At 41.1% G+C, this 17,500-nt stretch overlaps 1 protein-coding gene across 3 annotated transcripts in view; it reads right to left on the bottom strand.

Annotated features, from left to right (window-relative positions):
* LOC139414873 (serine/threonine-protein kinase Sgk1) overlaps nucleotides 1–4,062 on the bottom strand; it is a 13,180-nt gene extending 9,118 nt beyond the window's left edge. The window contains exons 1-3 of one of the 3 annotated variants that reach the window (XM_071162467.1): nucleotides 3,887–4,062; nucleotides 1,387–1,465; nucleotides 865–943 (exon numbers count right to left, since the gene is read on the bottom strand). In XM_071162467.1, the coding sequence (XP_071018568.1) occupies nucleotides 865–943; nucleotides 1,387–1,465; nucleotides 3,887–3,911 (183 nt within the window). In that variant the 5' untranslated portion in view covers nucleotides 3,912–4,062. Of the gene's footprint in view, nucleotides 1–864; nucleotides 944–1,386; nucleotides 1,468–1,974; nucleotides 2,150–2,823; nucleotides 2,945–3,886 lie in introns of those variants that run through there. The other 2 variants (XM_071162468.1, XM_071162466.1) reach the window with 2 other exon arrangements.
* Between the last annotated feature and the right edge of the window lie 13,438 nt (nucleotides 4,063–17,500).

The following is a 17,500-nucleotide window of genomic DNA, read 5'->3' as shown; positions in this document are numbered from 1 at the left end:
ATCATTCAGAGATCCTCACTGAACTTCTGGAGAGAGTTTGCTGCACTGAAAGTAAAGGGGCTGAATAATTTTGCACGGACAATTTTTCAGTTTTTGATTTATTAAAAAAGTTTGAAATATCCAATAAATGTCGTTCCACTTCATGATTGTGTCCCACTTGTTGTTGATTCTTCACAAAAAAATACAGTTTTATATCTTTATGTTTGAAGCCTGAAATGTGGCAAAAGGTCGCAAAGTTCAAGGGGGCCGAATACTTTTGCAAGGCACTGTATATAAATGCAGTAGACACTGAGTTACAAGGTAAACACAGCAGAATTCGACATAGTCGACATAGACATACACACTGCACACACACATCGACATACACACTACACACACACATCGACATACACACTGCACACACACATCGACATACACACTGCACACACACATCGACATACACACTACACACACACATCGACATACACACTGCACACACACATCGACATACACACTACACACACACACATAGACATACACACTGCACACACACATCGACATACACACTACACACACACATCGACATACACACTGCACACACACATCGACATACACACTACACACACACACATCGACATACACACTACACACACACATCGACATACACACTGCACACACACATCGACATACACACTGCACACACACATCGACATACACACTACACACACACATCAACATACGCACAGGACACACAAACACCTGTTGAAATACACACAGGACATCAGCAAACAAACATGCATATAGGTCTATGTTTCCAAATCAAGATGTTGTATATTATATAACGTGGTACATTTACACACAGTTAAAACATACATTCGTACTTACAGGAGGAGAGGGGTTTGCATTCATTAGCTCAGCCTCCTGTTGTTGTGGAGCCAAGTTGACGATGGACTGAACCTCAGGACTGGAGAGAGAGAGAGGGGGAGAAAGAGAGAGGGGGGGAGAGAGAGAGAGAGAGGGAGAGAGAGAGAGACAGAGAGAGAGAGATAGACAGAGAGAGAGAGAGACAGAGAGAGAGAGAGAGAGGGGAGGAAGAGAGAGAGAGAGAGAGAGAGAGAGAATTTAGATATAGCCTTATTCAATATACAATCCTAATGAAAATCCTTAATAAAGCAAAACAGATACAAATATGCATAAATCATCAGACATGAGGATCATTATATTACACAGTAGTTCATTGATCATTATATTACATTACACAGTAGTTACATGATCATTATATTACATTACACAGTAGTTACATGATCATTATATTACATTACACAGTAGTTACATGATCATTATATTACATTACACAGTAGTTCTATAGCTTTCCATTTGTGTTTGAGTCAGGCCATAGCTACTCACTGTTTGCAGGTGAATGAGTTACTCGTGGCCAGCTTCTGAATGAAGTCATTCAGCCCCATTCTTCTCTGTTTCATGAAAGCTGCAAGAAAGAACACCAAAAGAGAAGGGGAAAACATGAAAAAGGTGTAAAACCCACAGAAAAAGGTGTAAACCCCACAGAAAAAGATGTAAAACCCACAGTAAAAGGTGTAAAACCCACAGAAAAGGTGTAAAAACCCACAGAAAAGGTGTAAAACCCACAGAAAAGGTGTAAAACCCACAGTAAAAGGTGTAAAACCCACAGTAAAAGACGGAAAACCCACAGAAAAAGATGGAAAACCCACAGAAAAAGGTGTTAAAACCCACAGAAAAGGTGTAAAAACCCACAGAAAAGGTGTAAAACCCACAGTAAAAGATGGAAAACCCACAGTAAAAGGTGGAAAACCCACAGTAAAAGATGGAAAACCCACAGTAAAAGATGGAAAACCCACAGTAAAAGATGGAAAACCCACAGTAAAAGGTGGAAAACCCACAGTAAAAGGTGTAAAACCCACAGTAAAAGATGGAAAACCCACAGTAAAATATATTCTCTCTCTCTAGTAATCCTACCAGTGAGTAAAGCTCCTAGTCCTCCTGTTTTGGAATAGGTCATCAACAAAGACCAGTCTCTCTCTCTTATTATTGTCATGGTTGCAGGCTATAATCTGTCTGATAAAATCCCAGGGTTAAACTCCTGCTCTGAGGTAGTTCAGAGCGCTACTGTACTGTAAGGGCTTTGTGTTGAACTACTTCTATAGCACAGGAAAGAGAGGAGGGACCCCACAAGGACGTGGAGCCGCACCGGGAGGGCGTTGTTCGAGTGTCATACTTTGCTGATTCGTTGAACGTGTCACCTGTTTAACTACAATCCGTTTGCAAGTCGGACGTTTCAGAGTTTCCTAGTTCCGATTGGCACATGAATGCGGCATTAAACATGCGTTTCGCGCGGTAGACGGTGACGTTGGTTAACAAGTCCGCGTTTCAGCTACGAAGGCGGTTGCGTTCAAACGGACGCTCGATATCTACCGCGCCCCAAGGTCGGCATATAGGCATCAGAGTACAGCGTAACAAAATAAAGGGGAGGGAAGAGTCCTACGTCCATAGCCAGCTGAAAGAACTATGAACTATTGTGCAAATTGCAAACAAGAGTTGCAGGAATTTTCCAGAGCACCGGCATCAGCTGTTCGACATGTTCAGATATTACAATGGTCATTGTAGACCGAGAGTAAACTATGTATTTAGGGTTAATATAAAACCAAACAGATATATTATAATGCCATCCAAATGTGCTGCCAAATTACAACTAACTTCATTTTATATGAATGAAAATATATTTACACCACTAGAACATAACCTATAGTAACCTGGTACGGTAAACAAATTAAAAGTCGATAGCGTACACATTACATCACAGACTTACTGTGTTAAGTGTGAATAATTGAAAGTTGTCCCTGGACACACACACACGCAGGGAAACGCACGAGACAGAATGACAAGTGAGGAACCTGTAGCCTGTACCGTGGAGCTGCCCGGTGTATCAGTGAGAAAGAAAGTGATATCCTTCCGGTCATGTCAACTTCACTCTCTGGACAATTCTTAATACAACTTCGATAAAAGTGTCTCCCGGTGACGCATGTTCACTGATATAGCCTACAAAAGACTAGGGAGGAGCGGCGTTAGCGGAGAGGGCTGGGAGGAGGGGGGTTGAGCGGACAAATGCCAAGAAAAGCCGCTGGAAAAATACAAGCTCTCCTACATTCAGATCACGAACCCAACTGGAAAGGGCAAAGGAGGAGAAAAACCGCCGGGTGTCAAATAAATAGGACATTGATTGTTCTGGGTCTTAAGCACAAAACACCAACATTGTGATGATATAACAACTAACTAATGAAATGTAATGAACCGTTCTTTTGTTTTGAGGAGGGACAGAGTGCTGTTATGCACATTTACATAACGGAATATTTCCAACGCTGGCTGTCTGTCTCAGTTTGGGAAGGTTTCATAACGACTTCACCTGGTATCTCGCCTAAATCATTTACTTTCCTCGGTCATGCCTTCAATCCTAGGCCAGGGCAGAGACAGAGAAAGTTTATCCTTCAGATTAAAGCTGGAAGAAAAAAAACAGTAATTTCGAGTGACATTGAAGAGACAATATCACTCGGCTGGAATATATGTTCTGCTACCTTTGCCTAACAGCTGTTCGCATTATGCAACACGCATCTTTTTCAAATAGATTCTCGGGTCAGAAGTATTCGTTTAATCCCCAATCAATCGATGTTCATGTTAATACCCAAGTTAATAAAACAATAGTGGATCCAGGACAGAGGTATAGCATAGAGGTCATAGCAACAGCAAAACTATGTCAGATGTTAGCAGAAACGTTTCATAGAAAGAAAACAAAAGTGAAATATGCTGTTAAGATCCATCCTTATCAACAAGCCCGAGGCAATCATTCAAATCACTTTTCCTTTTCGACACCAACCTTTTAGTTCCGTAGTGGTCCTCATCTTATCATGTTACCTATTTCCCCCAGAGCAGATCAGAGCAACGGACTGACTCAACAAGTAAGAGGTGCAAAGGAAAGAAAGAAAGTTTTCGTTGAGAGCAGAGCCTCGACAGCTCTCAACAAGACCTCTTATCAGCTCCACATTATTTAACAAACCAGGTCACCGAAAATCCCCGGCAGATGGCGATATTGAGTTGTTTCATCTTACCATCCAATGGAAATGTAGTACCATTGTATATAAAACATGTGGATCCAACAGGGTATTTACTGATAGACGTCCTCCGTGGAGTATATAAAACATGGGGATCCAACAGGGTATTTACTGATAGATGTCCTCCGTGGAGTATATAAAACATGGGGATGCAACAGGGTATTTACTGATAGACGTCCTCCGTGGAGTATATAAAACATGGGGATCCAACAGGGTATTTACTGATAGATGTCCTCCGTGGAGTATATAAAACATGGGGATCCAACAGGGTATTTACTGATAGATGTCCTCCGTGGAGTATATAAAACATGGGGATCCAACAGGGTATTTACTGATAGACGTCCTCCGTGGAGTATATAAAACATGGGGATCCAACAGGGTATTTACTGATAGACGTCCTCCGTGGAGTATATAAAACATGGGGATCCAACAGGGTATTTACTGATAGATGTCCTCCGTGGAGTATATAAAACATGGGGATCCAACAGGGTATTTACTGATAGATGTCCTCCGTGGAGTATATAAAACATGGGGATCCAACAGGGTATTTACTGATAGATGTCCTCCGTGGAGTATATAAAACATGGGGATCCAACAGGGTATTTACTGATAGACGTCCTCCGTGGAGTATATAAAACATGGGGATCCAACAGGGTATTTACTGATAGACGTCCTCCGTGGAGTATATAAAACATGGGGATCCAACAGGGTATTTACTGATAGACGTCCTCCGTGGAGTATATAAAACATGTGGATCCAACAGGGTATTTACTGATAGATGTCCTCCGTGGAGTATATAAAACATGTGGATCCAACAGGGTATTTACTGATAGATGTCCTCCGTGGAGTATATAAAACATGTGGATCCAACAGGGTATTTACTGATAGACGTCCTCCGTGGAGTATATAAAACATGTGGATCCAACAGGGTATTTACTGATAGACGTCCTCCGTGGAGTATATAAAACATGGGGATCCAACAGGGTATTTACTGATAGACGTCCTCCGTGGAGCATATAAAACATGGGGATCCAACAGGGTATTTACTGGTAGACGTCCTCCGTGGAGTATATAAAACATGGGGATCCAACAGGGTATTTACTGATAGACGTCCTCCGTGGAGTATATAAAACATGGGGATCCAACAGGGTATTTACTGGTAGACGTCCTCCGTGGAGTATATAAAACATGGGGATCCAACAGGGTATTTACTGATAGATGTCCTCCGTGGAGTATATAAAACATGGGGATCCAACAGGGTATTTACTGATAGACGTCCTCCGTGGAGTATATAAAACATGGGGATCCAACAGGGTATTTACTGGTAGACGTCCTCCGTGGAGTATATAAAACATGGGGATCCAACAGGGTATTTACTGATAGACGTCCTCCGTGGAGTATATAAAACATGGGGATCCAACAGGGTATTTACTGATAGACGTCCTCCGTGGAGTATATAAAACATGGGGATCCAACAGGGTATTTACTGATAGATGTCCTCCGTGGAGTATATAAAACATGGGGATCCAACAGGGTATTTACTGATAGATGTCCTCCGTGGAGTATATAAAACATGGGGATCCAACAGGGTATTTACTGATAGATGTCCTCCGTGGAGTATATAAAACATGTGGATCCAACAGGGTATTTACTGATAGATGTCCTCCGTGGAGTATATAAAACATGGGGATCCAACAGGGTAGTTACTGATAGATGTCCTCCGTGGAGTATATAAAACATGGGGATCCAACAGGGTATTTACTGATAGACGTCCTCCGTGGAGTATATAAAACATGGGGATCCAACAGGGTATTTACTGATAGATGTCCTCCGTGGAGTATATAAAACATGGCGATCCAACAGGGTATTTACTGATAGACGTCCTCCGTGGAGTATATAAAACATGGGGATCCAACAGGGTATTTACTGATAGACGTCCTCCGTGGAGTATATAAAACATGGGGATCCAACAGGGTATTTACTGATAGACGTCCTCCGTGGAGTATATAAAACATGGGGATCCAACAGGGTATTTACTGGTAGACGTCCTCCGTGGAGTATATAAAACATGGGGATCCAACAGGGTATTTACTGATTGATGTCCTCCGTGGAGTATATAAAACATGGGGATCCAACAGGGTATTTACTGATAGACGTCCTCCGTGGAGTATATAAAACATGTGGATCCAACAGGGTATTTACTGATAGACGTCCTCCGTGGAGTATATAAAACATGGGGATCCAACAGGGTATTTACTGATAGATGTCCTCCGTGGAGTATATAAAACATGGGGATCCAACAGGGTATTTACTGATAGATGTCCTCCGTGGAGTATATAAAACATGGGGATCCAACAGGGTATTTACTGATAGATGTCCTCCGTGGAGTATATAAAACATGGGGATCCAACAGGGTATTTACTGATAGACGTCCTCCGTGGAGTATATAAAACATGGGGATCCAACAGGGTATTTACTGATAGACGTCCTCCGTGGAGTATATAAAACATGGGGATCCAACAGGGTATTTACTGATAGACGTCCTCCGTGGAGTATATAAAACATGGGGATCCAACAGGGTATTTACTGATAGATGTCCTCCGTGGAGTATATAAAACATGGGGATCCAACAGGGTATTTACTGATAGACGTCCTCCGTGGAGTATATAAAACATGGGGATCCAACAGGGTATTTACTGATAGATGTCCTCCGTGGAGTATATAAAACATGGGGATCCAACAGGGTATTTACTGATAGACGTCCTCCGTGGAGTATATAAAACATGGGGATCCAACAGGGTATTTACTGATAGACGTCCTCCGTGGAGTATATAAAACATGGGGATCCAACAGGGTATTTACTGATAGACGTCCTCCGTGGAGTATATAAAACATGGGGATCCAACAGGGTATTTACTGATAGATGTCCTCCGTGGAGTATATAAAACATGGGGATCCAACAGGGTATTTACTGATAGACGTCCTCCGTGGAGTATATAAAACATGGGGATCCAACAGGGTATTTACTGATAGATGTCCTCCGTGGAGTATATAAAACATGGGGATCCAACAGGGTATTTACTGATAGACGTCCTCCGTGGAGTATATAAAACATGGGGATCCAACAGGGTATTTACTGGTAGACGTCCTCCGTGGAGTATATAAAACATATGGATCCAACAGGGTATTTACTGATAGATGTCCTCCGTGGAGTATATAAAACATGGGGATCCAACAGGGTATTTACTGATAGACGTCCTCCGTGGAGTATATAAAACATGGGGATCCAACAGGGTATTTACTGATAGATGTCCTCCGTGGAGTATATAAAACATGGGGATCCAACAGGGTATTTACTGATAGATGTCCTCCGTGGAGTATATAAAACATGGGGATCCAACAGGGTATTTACTGATAGATGTCCTCCGTGGAGTATATAAAACATGGGGATCCAACAGGGTATTTACTGATAGACGTCCTCCGTGGAGTATATAAAACATGGGGATCCAACAGGGTATTTACTGATAGACGTCCTCCGTGGAGTATATAAAACATGGGGATCCAACAGGGTATTTACTGGTAGACGTCCTCCGTGGAGTATATAAAACATGGGGATCCAACAGGGTATTTACTGATAGATGTCCTCCGTGGACTATATAAAACATTCTCTGCTACAAAGGCTTTGATTTACGTATTTTATATATATTTTTATTTTTAAATCCCAGCCCCCGTCCCTGCAGGAGGCCTTTTGCCTTTTGGTAGTCCATCATTGTAAATACAATGTTGTTCTTTAACTGACTTACCAAGTTGAATAAAGGCAACAAAAAAAAATCTAAATTACTCTGAGCTGGTCATGGGTGCACTTCAGCCATGCTCAAGATCCTAAATGACATCATAACCTCCATCGATAAGAGACATTACTGTGCAGCCGTCTCCATCGACCTGGCCAAGGCTTTCGACTCTGTCAATCACCACATCCTCATCGGCAGACTCGACAGCCTTGGTTTCTCAAATGACTGCCTTGCCTGTTTCACCAACTACTTCTCTGATAGGGTTCAGTGTGTCATATTGGAGGGCCTGTTGTCCGGACCTCTGGCAGTCTCTATGGGGGCGCCACAGGGTTAAATTATCAGGCAGACTCTCTTCTCTGTATACGTCAATGTTGTCGCTCTCGCTGCTGCCGATTCTTTGATCCACCTCTACGCAGATGACACCATTCTGTATACTTCTGGCCCTTCTTTGGACACTGTGCTAACTAACCTCCAGACGAGCTTCAATGCCATACAACTCTCCTTCCGTGGCCTCCAACTGCTCTTCAATGCAAGTAAAACTAAATGCATGCTCTTCAACCGATAGCTGCCCGCACCTGCCCGCCCGTCCAGCATCACTACTCTGGACGGTTCTGACTTAAAATAGGTGGACATCTACAAATACCTAGGTGTCTGGTTAGACTGTAAACTCCCCTTCCAGACTCACATTTAGCATCTCCAATCCAAAATTAAATCTAGAATTGGCTTCCTATTTCGCAACAAAGCATTCTTCACTCATGCTCCCAAACATACCCTCGTAAAACTGACTATCCTACCGATCCTCGACGATGTCATTTACAAAATAGCCTCCAACACTCTACTCAGCAAACTGGATGCAGTCTATCATAGTGCCATCCGTTTTGTCACCAAAACCCCATATACTACCCACCACTGCGACCTGTACGCCCTCGCTTCATACTCGTCGCCAAACCCACTGGCTCCAGGTCATCTACAAGTCTCTGCTAGGTAAAGCCCCACCTTATCTCAACTCACTGGTCACCATAGCAGCACCCACCCACAGCACGCGCTCCAGCAGGTATATCTCACTGGTCACCCCCAAAGCCAATTCCTCCTTTGGCTGCCTTTCCTTCCAGTTCTCTGCTGCCAATGACTGGAACGAACTGCAAAAATCACTGAAGCTGGAGACTCATATCTCCCTCACTAACTTCAAGCAACTGCTGTCAGAGCAGCTCACAGATCACTGCACCTGTACATATCCCATCTGTAAATAGCCCATCTGTAAACAGCCCATCCAACTACCTCATCCCCATACTGTATTTATTTATTGATTTTGCTCCTTTGCACCCCAGTATCTCTACTTGCACATTCATCTTCTCCGGTGTTTAATTGCTATTTCGTAATTACTTCGCCACATGGCCTATTTTACTGCCTTACCTCCCTTATCTCACCTCATTTGCACACACTGTATATAGACCTTTTCTACTGTATTATTGACTGTACGTTTGTTTTACTCCATGTGTATCTCTGTGTTGTTGTTTTTGTCAAACTGCTTTGCTTTAACTTGGCCAGGTCGCAGTTGTAAATGAGAACTTGTTCTCAACTAACCTACCTGGTTAAATAAAGGGTTAGGGTTATATATATATAAATACCTGGTTAAATAAAGGGTTAGGGTTATATATATAAATACCTGGTTAAATAAAAGGTTATATATATAAATACCTGGTTAAATAAAGGGTTAGGGTTATATATATAAATACCTGGTTAAATAAAGGGTTAGGGTTATATATATATAAATACCTGGTTAAATAAAGGGTTACATATATAAATACCTGGTTAAATAAAGGGTTATATATATAAATACCTGGTTAAATAAAGGGTTATATATATAAATACCTGGTTAAATAAAGGGTTATATATATAAATACCTGGTTAAATAAAGGGTTATATATATAAATATCTGGTTAAATAAAGGGTTATATATATAAATACCTGGTTAAATAAAGGGTTAGGGTTATATATATAAATACCTGGTTAAATAAAGGGTTACATATATAAATACCTGGTTAAATAAAGGGTTATATATATAAATACCTGGTTAAATAAAGGGTTATATATATAAATACCTGGTTAAATAAAGGGTTATATATATAAATACCTGGTTAAATAAAGGGTTATATATATAAATACCTGGTTAAATAAAGGGTTAGGGTTATATATATAAATACCTGGTTAAATAAAGGGTTATATATAAAAATACCTGGTTAAATAAAGGGTTAGGGTTATATATATAAATACCTGGTTAAATAAAGGGTTATATATATAAATACCTGGTTAAATAAAGGGTTATATATATAAATACCTGGTTAAATAAAGGGTTATATATATATATAAATACCTGGTTAAATAAAGGGTTATATATATAAATACCTGGTTATATAAAGGGTTAGGGTTATATATATAAATACCTGGTTAAATAAAGGGTTATATATATAAATACCTGGTTAAATAAAGGGTTAGGGTTATATATATAAATACCTGGTTAAATAAAGGGTTAGGGTTATATATATAAATACCTGGTTAAATAAAGGGTTATATATATAAATACCTGGTTAAATAAAGGGTTATATATATAAATACCTGGTTAAATAAAGGGTTATATATATAAATACCTGGTTAAATAAAGGGTTATATATAAATACCTGGTTAAATAAAGGGTTATGGTTATATATATAAATACCTGGTTAAATAAAGGGTTAGGGTTATATATATAAATACCTGGTTAAATAAAGGGTTAGGGTTATATATATAAATACCTGGTTAAATAAAGGGTTATATATATAAATACCTGGTTAAATAAAGGGTTAGGGTTATATATATAAATACCTGGTTAAATAAAGGGTTATATATATAAATACCTGGTTAAATAAAGGGTTATATATATAAATACCTGGTTAAATAAAGGGTTATATATATAAATACCTGGTTAAATAAAGGGTTATATATATAAATACCTGGTTAAATAAAGGGTTATATATATAAATACCTGGTTAAATAAAGGGTTATATATATAAATACCTGGTTAAATAAAGGGTTATATATATAAATACCTGGTTAAATAAAGGGTTAGGGTTATATATATAAATACCTGGTTAAATAAAGGGTTATATATATAAATACCTGGTTAAATAAAGGGTTATATATATAAATACCTGGTTAAATAAAGGGTTATATATATAAATACCTGGTTAAATAAAGGGTTATATATATAAATACCTGGTTAAATAAAGGGTTATATATATAAATACCTGGTTAAATAAAGGGTTATATATATAAATACCTGGTTAAATAAAGGGTTATATATATAAATACCTGGTTAAATAAAGGGTTATATATATAAATACCTGGTTAAATAAAGGGTTAGGGTTATATATATAAATACCTGGTTAAATAAAGGGTTATATATATAAATACCTGGTTAAATAAAGGGTTATATATATAAATACCTGGTTAAATAAAGGGTTATATATATAAATACCTGGTTAAATAAAGGGTTATATATATAAATACCTGGTTAAATAAAGGTGAAATAAATAAATACATTTTAAAAAAGATCTGCGATGACATGACAAGAGAAACTGCACATTTATAAATTACAACTTTCAAGATTAAGATGAAACCCCTGATTGAGTTAATAAATAATAGCGTTAGAGCAATGATTGGAAGTCTATGGTTATCTACTAGCATGCTAGCAGGTATCATAGACTTCCAGTCGTTACGCTAACGCTAGTTAGCATTGGCTCGCGAAACTACCTCTAACTTACTTTATACTAGACGCAGAGACATAAAAACTGGTGATAAAGGACTTCATCTGACTCTGGGTCAGTAGATAACAGACCTCATCTGACTCTGGGGAAGTAGATAACGGACCTCATCTGACTCTGGGTCAGTAGATAACGGACCTCATCTGACTCTGGGTCAGTAGATAAAGGAGACCATCTGACTCTGGGTCAGTAGATAAAGGACCTCGTCTGTCTCTGGGTCAGTAGATAAAGGAGACCATCTGACTCTGGGTCAGTAGATAAAGGAGACCATCTGACTCTGGGTCAGTAGATAAAGGGCCTCATCTGACTCTGGGTCAGTAGATAAAGGAGACCATCTGACTCTGGGTCAGTAGATAAAGGAGACCATCTGACTCTGGGTCAGTAGATAAAGGACCTCATCTGACTCTGGGTCAGTAGATAAAGGACTTCATCTGACTATGGGTCAGTAGATAAAGGGCCTCATCTGACTCTGGTTCAGTAGATAAAGGAGTTCATCTGACTCTGGGTCAGTAGATAAAGGGCCTCATCTGACTATATATATAAATACCTGGTTAAATAAAGGGTTATATATATAAATACCTGGTTAAATAAAGGGTTAGGGTTATAGTGATGGTGAAGTGATGGTTAAAGTGATGGTTAAAGTGATGGTAAAGTGATGGTGAAGTGATTGTAAAGTGATGGTGCAGTGATGGTAAAGTGATGGTGAAGTGATGGTTAAAGTGATGGTTAAAGTGATGGTAAAGTGATGGTGAAGTGATGGTTAAAGTGATGGTGCAGTGATGGTAAAGTGATGGTGAAGTGATGGTTAAAGTGATGGTGCAGTGATGGTAAAGTGATGGTGAAGTGATTGTAAAGTGATGGTAAAGTGATGGTGAAGTGATGGTTAAAGTGATGGTGCAGTGATTGTAAAGTGATGGTGCAGTGATTGTAAAGTGATGGTGCAGTGATGGTGAAGTGATGGTGAAGTGATTGTAAAGTGATGGTGAAGTGATGGTTAAAGTGATGGTGAAGTGACGGTAAAGTGATGGTTAAAGTGATGGTGAAGTGATGGTAAAGTAATGGTAAAGTGATGGTTAAAGTGATGGTGCAGTGATGGCGAAGTGATGGTTAAAGTGATGGTTAAAGTGATGGTGAAGTGATGGTTAAAGTGATGGTTAAAGTGATGGTGAAGTGATGGTTAAAGTGATGGTTAAAGTGATGGTTAAAGTGATGGTGAAGTGATGGTTAAAGTGATGGTAAAGTGATGGTAAAGTGATGCTAACGTGATGGTAAAGTGATGGTAAAGTGATGGTAAAGTGATGGTGAAGTGATGGTTAAAGTGATGGTGCAGTGATGGTAAAGTGATGCTAACGTGATGGTGAAGTGATGGTAAAGTGATGGTAAAGTGATGGTGAAGTGATGGTAAAGTGATGCTAACGTGATGGTAAAGTGATGGTAAAGTGATGGTGAAGTGATGGTGAAGTGATGGTTAAAGTGATGGTGCAGTGATGGTAAAGTGATGGTGAAGTGATGGTGAAGTGATGGTAAAGTGATGGTGAAGTGATGGTGAAGTGATGGTAAAGTGATGGTTAATGTGATGGTGAAGTGATGGTTAAAGTGATTGTAAAGTGATGCTAATGTGATGGTAAAGTGATTGTAAAGTGATGGTGAAGTAATACGCATTATGGTCAAACTTACCCATCAGCCTGATATGCACTGCTTCTGTTTCTCAATCAATAGTAAGTGTAGTCCAGACCAAGAGAGAAGAAGAAGAGACAGAAGGGTATGGGAAAGAGAGAGAAGAGAGAGAGAGAGAAGAGGGAGAAGGGTATGGGAGAGAGAAAGAGAGAGAGAGAGAGAGAGGGTATGGGAGAGAGAAGGGTATGGGAGAGAGAGAGAGAGAGAGAGAAGGGTATGGGAGAGAGAAAGAGAGAGAGAGAGAGAGAAGGGTATGGGAGAGAGAGAGAGAGAGAGAGAGAAGGGTATGGGAGAGAGAGAGAGAGAGAGAGAGAGAGAGAGAGAGAGAAGGGTATGGGAGAGAGAGAAGAGCAAAAGAGAGAAAAGGGAGAAGGGTATGGGAGAGAGAGAGAGGGAGAGAGAGAGAGAGAGAGAGAGAGAGAGAGAGAGAGAGAGAGAGAGAGAGAGAGAGAAGGGTATGGGAGAGAGAGAGAGAGAGAGAGAGAGAAGGGTATGGGAGAGAGAGAAACGAGCGAAAGAGAAGAGAGGAATAGAGAGAGTGAGAGAGACAGAGACCGTGAGGTAGAGAGAGATGAGCAGGGTATGGAAGCCTACTGGAGGTTCTCTCCTGGACCCTTTCCCTGTTGACACTATGGATGGCACTGGATGGGAGGAAGCCTCATAGTGTGTGTGTGTGTGTGTGTCCCATTGAGAGTGGAGTGGCCCGTCTTCCCCTCTATGCCTTGTTAAAGGAAGGGGCCCATGTGTGTAAGGGGCCTTGGGACCAATTTAATGTGTGTAAGAGGCCTTGGCACCAATATAATGTGTGTAAGTGGCCTTGGCACCAACACAATGCCACTTTAAGGTTGCATAACACACACACACACGATGGTGTATAGTCCAGTCAGGCCCAGATGACGTTGGTTTATTCATCCGTGAGTGTGTGTGTGTGTGTGTGTGTGTTGATGGCGAGTCAGACTAAAGGTGCCACTAAACAGTGAGTGACACTCTCACAAAAAGACCGGTAATGCTGTCTTTGTGCTTGAGTCATCGACGACACCCTTAAACACACACGCACACACACACACACACACACACACACACACACATACACACACACACACACACATAGAGTGTAGGGGAGAGGGTAGAGGGTATAGGAGAGGGTTCAGCGGGGGTGGGTTAAATGTGGAAGACACATTTCAGTTAAATGCATTCAGTTGTACAACTGCCTAGGTATCCCCCCTTTCCCTAAGTGAGGGTAGAGGGGAGGTTAGAGGGGAGAGTAGAGGGTAGAAGGTAGAGCGTAATGGACAGGGTAGATGAGAGGTTAGAGGGAAGAGAGTAGAAAGTAGACGAGAGGGTAGATGTTAGACGGTAGGGGATGGAGGGTAGAAGAGAGGGTAAAAGTTAGAAGGGAGAAGGTAGAGGGTAGAAGGTAGAGGGCAGAAGGTAGAAGGTAGAAGGTAGAGGTTACAAGGTAGAGGGTAGAAGGTAGAAGGCAGAGGGTAGAAGGTAGAGGGTAGAAGGTAGAGGTTAGAAGGTAGAAGGTAGAGGTTAGAAAGTAGAGGGTAGAAGGTAGAGGGTATAAGGTTGAAGGTAGAGGTTACAAGGTAGAGGGTAGAAGGTAGAGGTTAGAAGGTAGAGGTTATAAGGTAGAAGGTAGAGGTTAGAAAGTAGAGGGTAGAGGGTATAAGGTTGAAGGTAGAGGTTACAAGGTAGAGGGTAGAAGGTAGAGGGTAGAAGGTAGAGGGTAGAAGGTAGAGGGTGGAAGGTAGAGAGTAGCGGTTAAAAGGTAGAAGGTAGAGGGTAGAAAGTAGAGGGTAGAAAGTAGAGGGTAGAAAGTAGAGGGTAGAAGGTAGAGGGTAGAAGGTAGAAGGTAGAGGGTAGAAGGTAGAGGTTGGAAAGTAGAGGGTAGAAGGTAGAGGGTAGAAGGTAGAGGGTAGAAGGTAGAGGGTAGAAGGTAGAGGGTGGAAGGTAGAGAGTAGAGGTTAAAAGGTAGAAGGTAGAGGGTAGAAAGTAGAGGGTAGAAGGTAGAGGGTAGAAAGTAGAGGGTAGAAGGTAGAGGGTTGAAGGTAGAGGGTAGAAGAGAGGGTAAAATGTAGAGGGTAGAAAGTAGAGGGTAGATGGTAGACATTAGGGGTTAGAGGGTAGAAGAGAGGATAAAATGTAGAGGATCGAGTAGAGGGTAGATGGTAGACATTAGGGGTTAGAGGGTAGAAGAGAGGGTAAAATGTAGAGGATCGGGTAGAGGATAGATGGTAGACATTAGGGGTTAGAGGGTAGAATGTAGAGGTGAGGGTAAAGGGTAGAAGGTAAAAGAGAGGGTAGAAGGTAGAAGGTAGTGGAGAGGGTAGAAGGTAGAGGGTAGAGGGTATAAGGTAGATGGTGGAAGGTTGGGGTAGAAGGTAGAAGGTAGAGGGTAGAGGTTAAAATGTAGAATGTAGAGGGTGGAAGGTTGAGGGTGGAAGGTTGAGGGTGGAAGGTAGAAGGTAGAAGGTAGAGGGTAGAAGATAGAGAGTAGAAGGTAGGGGGTTGGAGGTAGAGGGTAGAAAGTATAGGGTAGAAGGTAGAGGGTATAAGGTTGAAGGTAGAGGTTAGAAGGTAGAGGGTGGAAGGTAGAGGGTAGAAGGTAGAGGGTAGAAGCTAGAGGGTAGAAGGTAGAGGGTGTTAGGTTGAAGGTAGAGGATAGAGGGTAGAGGTAGAGGGTGGAAGGTTGAAGGTAGAAGGTAGAGGGTGGAAGGTTTAAGGTAGAGGTTAGAAGGTAGAGGGTAGAGGTTAAAATGTAGAGGTTAGAAGGTAGAAGGTAGAGGGTAGAAGGTAGAGGGTGTAAGGTTGAAGTTAGAGGTTAGAAGGTAGAGGTTAGAAAGTAGAGGGTAGAGGGTAGGAGGTAGAGGTTAGAAGGTAGAGGTTAGAAGGTAGGGGGTAGAAGGTAGAGAGTAGAAGGTAGAGGTTAGAAGGTAGAGTTTAGAGGTTAGAAGGTAGATGTTAGAAAGTAGATGGTAGAGGGTAGAATGTAGAGGTTAGAAGGTAGAGGTTAGAAGGTAGAGTTTAGAGGTTAGAAGGTAGAGGTTAGAAGGTAGAGTTTAGAGGTTAGAAGGTAGAGGTTAGAAGGTAGAGGTTGGAAGGTAGAGGTTGGAAGGTAGAAGGTGGAAAGTTGAATGCAGAGGTTAGAAGGTAGATGTTAGAAGGTAGAGGGTGGAAGGTAGAGGTTAGAAGGTAGAGGTTAGAAGGTTGAGTTTAGAGGTTAGAAGGAAGAGGTTGGAAGGTAGAAGGTAGAAGATAGAGGGTGGAAGGTAGAGGTTAGAAGGTAGAGGGTGTAAGGTTGAAGTTAGAGGTTAGAAGGTAGAGGGTGGAAGGTAGAGGGTAGAAGGTAGAGGTTAGAAGGTAGAGGGTCGAAGGTAGAGAGTAGAAGATAGAGGGTGTAAGGTTGAAGGTAGAGGTTAGAAGGTAGAGGTTAGAAGGTAGAGGGTAGAGGGTAGAAGGTGGAAGTAAGAAAGAAGAGAGTAGAGGTTAGAAGTTAGAGGGTAGAAGATAGAGGGTAGAAGGTAGAGGGTGTAAGGTTGAAGGTAGAGGTTAGAAGGTAGAGGTTAGAAGGTAGAGGGTAGAAGGTGGAGGTTAGAAAGTAGAGAGTAGAGGTTAGAATGTAGAGGGTAGAAGGTAGAGGTTGGAAGGTAGAAGGTAGAGGGTGGAAGGTTGAATGGAGAGGTTAGAAGGTAGAGGTTAGAAGGTAGAGGGTAGAGTTTAAAATGTAGAGGTTAGAAGGTAGAAGGTAGAGGTTAGAAAGTAGAGGGTAGAAGGTAGAGAGTAGAAGGTAGAGGGTGTAAGGTTGAAGGTAGAGGGTAGAGGTTAAAATGTAGAGGTTAGAAGGTAGAAGGTAGAGGGTAGAAGGTAGAAGGTAGAGGGTGTAAGGTTGAAGTTAGAGGTTAGAAGGTAGAGGTTAGAAAGTAGAGGGTAGAGGGTAGATGGTAGAGGTTAGAAGGTAGAGGTTAGAAGGTAGAGAGTAGAGGTTAAAATGTAGAGGTTAGAAGGTAGAAGGTAGAGGGTAGAAGGTAGAAGGTAGAGGGTGTAAGGTTGAAGTTAGAGGTTAGAAGGTAGAGGTTAGAAAGTAGAGGGTAGAAGGTAGAGGTTA

Source organism: Oncorhynchus clarkii, chromosome 8 (assembly GCF_045791955.1).
Source record: "Oncorhynchus clarkii lewisi isolate Uvic-CL-2024 chromosome 8, UVic_Ocla_1.0, whole genome shotgun sequence".
In the NCBI taxonomy this organism is placed as follows: Eukaryota; Metazoa; Chordata; class Actinopteri; order Salmoniformes; family Salmonidae; genus Oncorhynchus; species Oncorhynchus clarkii.
The sequence above is the reverse complement of the archived record's forward strand: the minus strand, read 5'-3'. Positions and strand labels throughout refer to the sequence as shown.